The sequence below is a fragment of the Saccostrea echinata genome, unplaced genomic scaffold (genome assembly GCF_033153115.1).
Source record: "Saccostrea echinata isolate AGI-Se365-2 ecotype Australia unplaced genomic scaffold, CSIRO_AGI_Sech_v1 ptg000046l, whole genome shotgun sequence".
NCBI classification, from domain to species: domain Eukaryota; kingdom Metazoa; phylum Mollusca; class Bivalvia; order Ostreida; family Ostreidae; genus Saccostrea; species Saccostrea echinata.
The window spans coordinates 6,353,729-6,366,029 of record NW_026889795.1 but is presented as its reverse complement, the minus strand read 5'-3'; the positions used below and the strand labels follow the sequence as shown (position 1 = coordinate 6,366,029).

Genomic DNA, 12,301 nt, shown 5'->3' with positions numbered 1-12,301 from the left:
GAGGATGTACAACAGCTACATGTAGTTTCCATTCTGAGGGGAAAATACTTTCGTTCAAAGATCGATTAAACAGAAAACAAAGCGGTTTGGCATTAGAAAACTCTGCAGATTTTAACATCTTGTGACTAATATTGTCAGGACCAATGGCCTTGTTTGTTTGAAGAATGGATTTAATATCAATAATTTTTTGTTCACTAAAAAATACATACATTACTAATTTCATTATTAAAAACATAATATATATCCAATAAAGTTTCGATTTGTTTTTACTAGCGTCTGTAAGGTGTAATTCTATATTATTACGGTAGTTTTCAATTGTCTTTTTTTCAACATTGTTGAATTTATTTCTTACAATGTTTAAAATTTGCCCAATCAGAGTCTTTTTCGCTTTTATAAGCTTTTCGTCTGAATCTTACTTTAATACGATGAGTCTAACGTAATGCAGAATCAAACCAGGGTTTATCTTTTGGCCTTATAATAACAGACTTTTCTTGTATGCATTGTCTATGTTCATAAATATCGAAACAAAAAATTCCGTAGCCTGATTAACATTTTGCGCATTAAAAATGAGATCTTCCCAATCAGTATTTTCAATGAGGGAGTTGTAAGTTTATCCATATCAGCAATTTTATACACCCATACTTTTCGTTCCTAAGATTTGTTTTGGGTAACACTTGATTTAAGAAAAATATATGTCCCTTTACGATCACTTATGTGCTGTCTATGTCTAAAACGTTCAAGTGTTCGTGATTCGAGTGGCTTCATGGATAGTATTTGTGATATTGTGTTGTTGGAGAATTTCAATAACATTGTGTGTTCTAGGAACATTAACGAAGTCAACATTGAGGTCTCTAACAAAACTATTTATTGGAAATATCAGAATCCTTCTCTATAGTCAACATAAGGTCATTCAGAAAGGATTTATCACTGTTTGGTGGGCGATATACACAGCACAGTAAAAAGTAACAGGTAAGTTCGCACACTTCTAACCAGACACAATCTATTATAGTCTGTTCAAGGTCAGCGTGTCTAATGGCTGGAAAAAATTTCAGAAATATAAACAAGAATTCCCCCTCCATAAGATTTCCTGTCTCTCCGAAAAATTGTTTTAAAACCCCCGATTGAAATATCGCAATAATTTATACTAGCGTCTAAATGTGTTTCTGAGAAGGCTTCAAGCATAAAATATCAAAGTCGGTAACAAACGTTGTCAAACTTTCAATTTTGTTTCTAACACTCCTAATGTAAAGGTGAAAAATGTCTAAACTATGTAAAGGAACATCACCTGGATTAGTTTCGGTGTCGCAAGACAATAAAAGTAGTATATGAATGACTTGCATGCAGAAATGTACATGACCAAAGCTTTTCATGCCCGTTATAAGTATACATTTAAACATTTTCAAAATGTTTGTGCACAATGTATAAAAACGAAAGTTAATTATGTAGATCAAAAATACAGAAAATCATTGATTTAATTATGCAACTGTTTTTGAAATAATAGATTCCTATTGCGACTCGATATTGCAACACTGTATTACCTGTGATTAGCTTTAAAAATTGTAAGTTTCAGACAATTAAAAGACTAAAATTGAAGGTGCCGCTTGTAATGACAACTTTTGAAATGGTTGAAATGCATGTTAGATAAATTGTGACCAATTGAAAAAATGAGTAATAAAACAGAAACAAAGAACAAACAAAATCTTCATATATGTTAAGATAACAGACTAATAAATTTGAACAATAATGAAGGAAACAAAATGAAAACAACCAGAAGTCTCTGATGAGACTGTAGCTCTACTGGTCTGTACGTATAACAAAGGAAAAGTAGCACTTGGTTTTGAAACTTTGCATCATGCAACAATAAATAGAATTATGTATCTTAATGAAGTCTACTTCTGAGCCAAGTTATATTGAAATCAAACAAAAACTGTAGGAGGGGTAGCATTTTGAAAGTATTTCATAGAAATTTCTATTTTTATGTAACCATGAAAACACCATTCACTGAAATCAAAAACCGAAATACATATCATGTATTGAAGTGTATTCTAATCGTGTCCAAATTTGATTGAAATCAGACCGAAACTGTAGGAGGAGTAATATTTTAAAGGAATTTCACAGAAATTTCTATTTTTAGTAACCATGGCAACACTGTTCATTGAAATCAAAAACTGATGCATTAAATTATGTATCTCAGTATAGTCTTTTTGTCTGCCAAATTATATTAAAAGCAAACTAAAACTGTAGCAGGAGTATTTTTAGTAACCATGACAACACCGTTCATCGAAATCAAAAACCGATGCACTATATTATGTATCTAAGTGCAGTCTATTTGTTTTCCAAGTTATACTTGTGTGCTAAGTTATATTGAAATAAGACCAAAACTGTAGGAGGAGTAGCATTTTGAAAAATTGTTTACAGACAGACGGAAGGACGGACGACGGACACCTTACTATCGCATAAGCTCTTCTGGTCTCTGACCAGTAGAGCTAAAAATTGTGAACAAGTATACAAAAAAGATGACACCTCTGTGTCGCTAGGACAACAAGGCGCATAGTGACAGAAGCGTTGTAAATAAGCAATGTAAAGAAATGTATTATGTACACGATTTTCCAAGAAACATACTGTAATTGTAATAGGAGAGTTTAAAGGAAAATCAAAAGTAGTTTCAATATAAATTATAGTGATATGAAATAATAGTCTGCTAAGAATATAGCTTAGTTTGTTTATTCCTTTATAATTTAAAGTCTGATAATCAATTGAGGAAACTCCATATTGAAATCTTTGTTGGGTTTTCCAATGGGATGTAACTAAAAAATATCCTCCTCTTTGAGCTCTATAGATAGGTATTGATTGTGCCTTGATCAGGAACCGGGCAATTATGAAATCTTAAGGAGGTTCTCCTTCCCTATTGTTCCAAGTCGTCTACTGTATCTTCTAGATTCCAGATTTGATTTTGTAGTTCAGTTTTTTGTTCTTTTTAATTTTTCAACCGCCCTGAGAGATCTTCAGATTGCTTATTTTGTTTAGAAATAATCTCAGCTTGATTCTGAATTGCTTTGGTTAATGAGCTGAATACAAACTGGACTGCTATCTCGATAGAAGGTTTGATAGCTTCTGCTAGCACTGGTATTAACTGCCAGGAAAGCTTGGCTATTCAAAGAATTGAATATCAGCTCAAGAAGACTAAAAGTTTGGCCTTGAGTTTGGATAAAGGAGGTTACTTAGCCGTACCTGAAACCCCATTATTGTTTTCAATTTCAGAATGATCCCTATTAACAGATGAACTTTGAGTAGTATGAGAAAACTGTTCAGGGACAGAGGTGACTGTGTCTTTCACATCCATTTTTACAAGTTCAGTTTGTACTACTGATTGATCGCAAAGTTTATTTAAATCAGGTAATGATGAAGATCTGAATCTTCTACGTGAAGTTTTAGATACACTATCAGAAGAACTATTGTGTGTTTGGCACCCACCGATTTTGATTTTGACTTCCATGACATAAGTAGTTCTCACATATGTTTACATAAGACAGGTACGTAAAGGATTCACATAAAAAAAAACAACAAAAAACAGATCAATGTTTTTCTTCAAAAGTGTGTTTTCAGTTGGAGATGCATCTAATATTTCCATCGCTTATCGATTAAAATAAATGAAAATTCTTCAACTAGCCAAAATACAGTTAGTTACATCAAACCTAAATATATTATACTGCTTTTAAAGAAATTCGAATTTATATTCATAGCGGGTAAAACAAAACAATACGATGTCAGATTTCATCGGATACTGAATACCCAGTCTGTCTCATTGGAATCGCGGCTACAATAAATCGCATAGTCATCATGAGGATATCCCTTCCTTCAAGTCTTTTCTCTAAAAATGTTCGCTGTAATCAAGCTTATTTTTTATCAAATTCCTATATCCAGTCAGTTATATTTCACTTATTCTTCTCTTCAAAACGCCAGCACTAAGTCTGAGTATGGCCTGAAAATTAAAAAAATAGTTTGTATATATACCGAAAATATTACATTAATTTCGTTTACATAGAATGTAATAAAGAAAATATATTCATCAAACATAAAGATACATTGTACAATCCGATTTTTTTTCTTGATATTTCTATTGTATAAGATGTCTCTCAGGTATTTTTAAAGAGATACATTACTTGTTTTTAAAATTTCAATGTATTGCTAGATACGACTTTGAACTTCTTTTTGTGTTCCTACCTTTCTCAATATTACTCTAGAAAAAAAAAGTTAACGACCGAGAAATGAATACATCACTTAATCGATCCCCAGTGGTACTCTATAAAAAGTTGGGGGTTTTTTTTAATTACAGCTGTAAATTGGCTGCAAACTACACCACCTGGGCATGCTTTTTTTTAATATGACTAGTCTTTTTTTTTGTTTTTTTGTTTGTTTTTTTTTTTTTTTTTTTTTTTTTTTTTTTTTTTTTGTTTTTGAGAAATATTTCTAAAAGATTTTTCCTATTTATTCTCCCGTGTATGTTCAACTTTGATCCCCTAGTGTGGCCCCACTCCACCCTGAAGGGGGGCATCAACTGAACAAAGTTTAACGTACAATGCCAGGGCCAATCATGGTTTTGTTGTTCTCGAGAAGTAGATTTTTAAAAGATTTATTGATATAAATTCCTATGTACATCTTTGATCCCATGTTGTGGCCGAACCCTATCCTCGGGGTCATCATTTGAACAAACTTCAATCTACATTACCTGAGGATGCTTCTTCATTAATACATGTATGACTAATTATGGCTCTGATGTTCTTTGAAAGATTTTTCCGATACATTCCTATGTTAAATTTTGATCCCCTCTTGTGAATTCGCCCTATCCCCAGGGTTAATGATCTGATCAAAGTTGAATCTACTGTATGTAATGAAGCTTTAAAAACTTGTAGTTTCACTTTTCCTTGTCCATTGCAAATTGTGTCATTAAACTTTTTCCCACAAGTGGAAAGCAAAATTATCTTCAACTTGTATATTGCTTAAACTTACCTTAGAAAGGTCCACCCAGATTATGTTGAAAACATCATCATTTATTACGAGATTACTTCCAGGGTGGAAGTATTTATTTCTATACAAACGGATTCTTTCCAAGTCATCACTCTCTGCGATGTGAACTATTTTGGGTTCCTTTCCCCATCCACTCCCAGGAGGAGAAATGTCAGAGTAATTCCTCAATAATTTATACATGATGGTTATGTCCATAGATAGAGATGATACACAAGTGTTGGATCCACCTTCAAAAAATGTTTTGAACATTAATAAAGCTTCATATTCTTAAAAAAAGTTAAATATTAATAATCATCCAAAAGTAATGTTACTCTGTAAATTTTGTGAAGCATGAAAGCCCTAGCACCAACTGTTCAATGGTTATGACCATGGTTAAAATTAGGTAACTTTTTGCAAAAGGGGGTCAAGCTCCAAGGTCAAATATGTTGGTACCCAAAGAAATGTCTTGTCAGGAGTATACATGTGAAGTATGAAAGCCATAGCTCTAACCACTCAAAAATTATGGACAGGGTGAAAGTTTAAAAACAGAAAACGGATAGAGCATAAACTTTCTATCATGTTCAAATTTCTATCTTTCTGCAACCATCCTTATTAGTCTATACAACTTTAAGCCACTTTAAATCCTATTTTTGTGAAACCTTTAGTGAACAATGAAAATCTATGCGGTTAAAGTTATTCATTTTACTCCTTTGAACATGACTTAAGTAGTTATTTTCAAGATTTTTTTGACAAAAGTTTGTATCATCTGTCCTCAAGTTTTACTACCTACAAGTAAGAATGCTTGCAAATTAATGTTCCTCTATACACTTCAGAAATAAATTGCGCCACCATAGCATGATACATGTACGTCCGTCAAATATTGTTTAATTATCATAAACAGTTTAGAAAGCAAGAAAATCATGTCAACTTAAATACAAAGATTATAATGATTACTAGTATTCGATTCCTTATAATGATCGATAAACTTACATCTCCTGTGGTGTAGATATTAATCATAAAAATAATACATCGTTTATTTCTCAACTGTTTGTGTAAGAGCTAAACAAATACCCGTCTGCAACCTATCTTTATAAATTGTATATTAACTATATTGATGAACAATGTTATAATTACAGCCTAATAAAACATCAAAATAATGTTTATTTTAAGACTACAAAAAAAGTTCATCTTAGTGAGGCAAGACATATGGCACGCCGATTGCTTCAAAATTATTTTCTGCACGACCTTAAACAAAAATTACACGAGTAAGTAAAAACTTACACAAAGTGAGGAAAATATACACGAAGTTATTGAAATTTACACAAACTAAAGAAAAACTGCACAATCAACAAAATATTTACACGATATAGTGAGAAAATTACACAAACGTAAAAACGAAAACTGCACGAGTGAGAATACAACATCTATATAGCAATTTCTTTTGAAAGTTTAAAACAATGAAATATAGGCCTAAATTAAAATAAATAAAAACAACATGTACGTGATATAATACAGGAGAGTTAACAACAAATCAAACTCTTCTCCTCCACCACCCACTGAGTGTACTTTTGGTAATAATCAAGGATATGCATGCGTGACCTTTTCATACAGAGATCCCTCCCTGCTGATTCTGGAACGAAAGACACCTGTACGCTAATCGATTTATAGCTATTTCACACACCAATAATACCTTTTGATTAAAGATTACTGGCAATTCATACAAAGATTTTGAAGCAATGTTGCGATCACCTGGGTTGTGGAATTTGACCGAAAACTTTTTGGAAGTCAACAGTAAAGAAAATCGAGCAAATAATTGCGCAACTGAAATTTTAATATTGAAACGCATATCTCACTTTCTGATATATGTATGTAACAAAGTAGTACATGTAGTCTTAACTTTTCAGCAACGTGTGGTGATTTCATAAAACTCCATGAAACTGTAGAAAAATTATACAGTCGTTTTACTTCTGTGAAATAAAGCTTAATTTTATGTTGTTTTTAATGTACCGGCGGTAGTCTATTTTGAATAGTTAAAATGCATATAAAGGAGTGAAGAAAATTTAAAATTATAAAATACAGGCACGTAGTATCGTTTTTGAAAGGGGGGGGGGCAGCCAGATTTTTTTTTTTGTACAACCTACCTGAAAAAAACCTTGACAAGCAACAAAAAAGGTAAAGTGTCCAAACTGGAAAATCCTATTTCGGGGGGGGGGGGGGGGGGTTCCACCTTCCACTTTCTTTTCGAAACACATTATAATACCAAATTACTTTGATTTAAACTATCCTACAACAAAGGGGGGGGGGGGGCAACCTGCTTTTCAGTGGACATTTACAATAGAAGTAGGTTATGTTTGGGAAAAAGGGAGGCAGGTCCCTACTGATGCTACGTGCCTGAAATATTTTCTAAGAATTTAAGGGTACATATAATAGTCTATATATCGAAATCAGGATTGCAGTTTAACTGATTTGTAACGATATTGTAAGACCAAATTCAAGAAGATGTACAAGATGAACTTAATTAGCTGGGACTTGGCTACACATGCATATTTATTTTCAATGCAGATTTTGATAATAATAAATTTGCACACGGTAATAAAACAAAACTTTCTTGAAGTTTATATTCATCATATGTTTTCTTATATTTATTCGTCGTCATGCTCGAAGTAAAAACAAAACATGGTTGATGCCATTGATACACTTGTACAATATTGCTATAAAGCAAACGTTTTAATTACTTGTACATATGTACGTCCAAAATTCATATTGCATAGATTAGGCTTTTTAACTCATAATCTGAATTTTCAAAAATGTTAGATATGCACATGAATAATCTTTTAAAAAGTGGAGCTTGTATGAAAAATGTTCCTTGATTGTTATTGAAGATTATTTTCATTTTATAATTATACAGTCATGTTCTTTTTATAATGACTATATCTTTGGGTAAAAAAAGTGTTATTACAAAAAAACAAGTGTTCGGATAATAATTAAAATTTTTTACGCATACAAATTCGAAATGAAAAGAAAATTTGTTTTCTTGGAAAATCTTTGTCAAACCTCGAGCTCCATAAAGAACATGATTTATTTGCATTTTTCAAGAGCGATAAAACGCGTTCTATGTTCTTTCTATTTATTATAATATCCATTCCCATTTTCTTATTTGTAACATTGTACGTAGATGTATTTAGTAATTCACTATGTTTTAAAATTTCTGTCGTGTCATTATGGTCCAACGATTTGAAACTTTAATAAATACATAGATTCAGATGTTGCGACTCAATCAATCCACGAACCAGATCCGCCACTAATGTCATTAGTTTAACCGGTGCCAGGATCATTTGAGTAGAGTTTTGTTATTTCATTTGGACAAATTTTAAGTAACAAAACACAAAACCGCATGTATATAAAGCACATAGAGTATATATTTCTCCTTTATCTGGTCCTTTTTATTAAAATGAAAACATTTATCAAGTAATCACCATTACGAATGAGGGTAACGCTTTCCCTTAGGAATGTCTTGTTTTTTTTATTGAGCAGTTTTTGAAGGAATTCATAACAGTGTAGGCTACAGATATCTAACCAAAATTGATATCCTCATATTTTATAAGTAAAGATACATGTATAATTAGAAATATTTTTTTTATGTTTGACTTTAAAAACATACTGTGTATATCTAAGGTCAGGTAATCCCCACTTTTTAATCTTTTTGAAAATAAAAAAAAATATATCCAGCTAACTCCCAAATGAAAAAAAAATCTGCTCAGATGAAATCATAATTAGTACAAATGAGAAGTACCGAAATAAATTCTTTATTAATCGTTTTATTATGCATGTGTTAATTTATTTTATACAAGTAATTTCCGTTAAAGTTGTATCTATAAGTTAGATAATTTTAAAAGGGTATAGAGCGTATATTTAAAAAAATAAATTAATAATTCTATCATTTTTTAAAGCAAGATCTGTTTATCGTTAGGAATTTAGAGTCTGCTGTGTTACTTTTAGTTCAGAGTCGTGTGCATCATATGCAATGGTACTTTTTCCCCCGCATTATAACACAAACATGCGATTTCTTTCTTGTCACAATTTATGTCCGGCATCATATAATACCTCCATATTTTGGCTAGGATCTCGGTCAATATAAGAAAAATATAATATCTCCGAACAACTTTTAATTTTTTTCACACAGTTCACAAAAAACACTTCATTCGTGTGATTGGCATTAGCTAGAAATCGGATCGAGTTTTAGCAAAGAAATAAAGAAGCAAACAAACATGCATATCATCGTCAACGCCATTTTCTCTCGATTACATCCAGCATTCAAGAAGAGATAAAGAGTACAGAAAACCAAGAACACAATGAATATTCTATGTGCATAATAATGATATGCGCAGCTGTATGCGCAGTAAAATTGTTTGTGTAATTTTTAGTTTTCTCTGCTCGTGCAGTTTTTGATTTTACGTTTGTGCATTTTATACCCATTAATCGTGTAAAAAATTTCGGATTCGTGTATTTTTCGTTATGTTTGTGTTAAAATCTTTCAAACTATGTGCAATTTTTACCGATACGTGCATTTTTATTTTACTTGTGTATATTTTTCATCAAGCTCGTGTATAAAATCGCGATCGTTGTGCAGAAAATAATTTTGAAGCAATTGGCGTGCCATAAAGACACTCTGCTATTTGTTGTAAAGATATAACAATTAAAATTAAAAAAAATAAAATACAATATCAAATTATTTTATATTATATTATACAATATCAAACTAGTTTTAACTATTTTACACCAAATTTATTTTGAAAGATAGGCTAGTCAACAAAAACTATTTAATCCAACACAATCAATTTCCTTTGCCCAATTGCCAAGGGATATAGATAACATCTGCTTGATCAGAGATGCTCTACCAGTTATCTCCATCACACTAAACTCATTAATTTATCTCAAATTTGACATGCAATTTTCTGTAATAAAAAAATTCTCCTTGACCAGTGCTTGATATTTACACCTATAGGAGACATGAAATTTCTCGTATTACATTTGTTATAGATTGCTTTAATGTATATAATGAAAAAAGTTTTTTTTTTTTAATTTTATCTGTTTTTATAAGGATTTACAATACATTTAAATCGTTTGGAATAGTGCAATTTAGAAGTAAAAACATTTGTTTTTAATTCACTTAAATGAAAAGTCACAGTGACCTCTAAGTAGGGTGCGACTCACATTCTACCTAAGATGCATTAATTGGCGAAGCTTAATGATTCTAGGTCTAATAGTTCCCAAGTTAGTTCTCAAGTTATGAAGCAAACAGGATATTTGGCCACAGCATCTTAATTAAAGGTCACAGCGACCTACTTTTACATGTAATGTGCGACACACTTTCTACCCAAAATGTTTCAGCTGACAAAGTTTGATATTTCTGAGCTAATAACATTAAAGTTATGAGCTGGACACAATAAAGCAGACAGACAGACGGACGGACATGAATGCCATACATGTAACCTAATAAGTCCCGTCTTAAGACGGGCAAATAAAAACGGTTTTTTTTTCGATAATGAGAAAATTATAGTGTGTTAAGATGTAGATATCAAACTTTTATATTACGTTTTCATCATAGAGTACCTTGCAATTACCCAACCCCTTCAGAAAAATGATCAAAGACAACAAAGTACTTTTGCACAGAAATCACTGTTCTTTACTTAAGTGGGTAAAATCCCTGCAAATGAAGTGTTCAATATATCCGTCTTGCCATAATAAAATGTCATGAATGCTAGATTTAATCACAAATTTAGAAATAAACTTTACATTTCACTTTACTTTATTTAAGATGAAGGGGTAGATTACTCTATATGCGTTTGTATAAAAATAACACAGAATCAGAACTCTTTAGTATGCAGGATATAGAGGGCTCTTTTTAAAACTAATAAATGTCCTACTGTTCTTGAAAAAAATCTCTAAATTTTCATGTAAAATCAAACCCAGAAATTTGCTCCACCAGACAAGAGGGTTGCCATATTGTCGAATTTGAACTTCTTTTTTACATATTAAATTTAAATCAAATGTTTCCTGGCCCCTTGGCTCTTATAAATAAAAATTAAAATGAAATAATCCTTTATTATTGCCTTCTTTTGATATTTACCCTTGTCCCCTTAAATGAACAAACATAATTCTCCTTCTGCCAAAAATACCTTGTGCTAACTTGAATTAAAACTAACCCAGTAGTTCTCCGGAAGAAATGTGAAAAATGTACGACAACAACTACAGTATTGTGCCGTATGACAACGGTGAAACTTCAATGGGTAAAAAAAAGCACCTGGATCCGGTTGCACGAACGTTAGTTAAATTAACGTCCAATTAGTGTCGTAACTAGCTGTTAAAATTTTAACGACGTTACGTAACTGTCAGTTAAAAAAATGTTGTTCGAAAGTCTATTAAAAATGAATTAGCTAACTCACATTTAATTGATGTCTTATAGTTAACTCTCTGTCAAAATCGTTCTACACGCGCATTTCCCTTACCTATGGTGAAATATTTCTGACGTCATAATCAAAATGCCGTCAATTCATAAATGTTTTGCTAAGGTTATTTACTATAAATATGAATTTTAAATTGGTCAAATATATTAAATGTATTACTAAAGATAGTTACTTCAAATATGAATGTTTACATTGAAAGATAATCATTTTACATGCAGTATAAACAATGCAATTACAAAGTATGTATTCAGTATCAAAAGTTCTAACACGAGGCGTTGATTTTTGGGAGGGGAAATTGAAAATAATAAAAATAACAACAACAACCCCCAACCCCCCGCCCTGTTTTACGTGCCTTAAGTTTGAATTGAACGATTAACCTACTTTTCGATTAATTGTCTGACGTTAAAATATTTTTAAAATGATGATCATTTCCATAAAATATAATGACATTTATTGCATGCATAATCGGATAAAAAAAAAGTACCCATATCTCCACTCATATGGAATGATTTCGTTTTGTTGTTCTTTGCAGAGAATATCGCAACATATATCCGCAGTATATACATGTATAATACAATCTTGCCTAAATCGAAATCGGGATTAAATTTGCATGTTGCTCAAATCAGACATTTCTAATATCTCTGTATAAGTTCTTCCTTCCATTTTAACAAGTTTTGAAATGATAACAAGCCTGCGATTTTGATTTTTATTTTTTAATTAAATATTTAATGTACCTAGGTAGCCTCAGTTAAATCTTTCAGTTAAATCAGAAAATTAATTTAGCTTTAACTTGTAGTTAACTTTTGTGCAACTGGTTTAACGCGCCG

At 31.5% G+C, this 12,301-nt stretch overlaps 1 protein-coding gene across 1 annotated transcript in view; it reads right to left on the bottom strand.

The window, feature by feature from the left end:
• Positions 1–3,610: 3,610 nt before the first annotated feature.
• Positions 3,611–12,301, bottom strand: part of LOC133201981 (uncharacterized) — a 93,104-nt gene continuing 84,413 nt past the window's right edge. Inside the window, exons 10-11 of the mRNA XM_061337767.1 lie at positions 5,011–5,255; positions 3,611–3,982 (exon numbers count right to left, since the gene is read on the bottom strand). Of these exons, the coding sequence (XP_061193751.1) occupies positions 3,929–3,982; positions 5,011–5,255 (299 nt within the window). The 3' untranslated portion in view covers positions 3,611–3,928. The remainder of the gene's footprint in view (positions 3,983–5,010; positions 5,256–12,301) is intronic.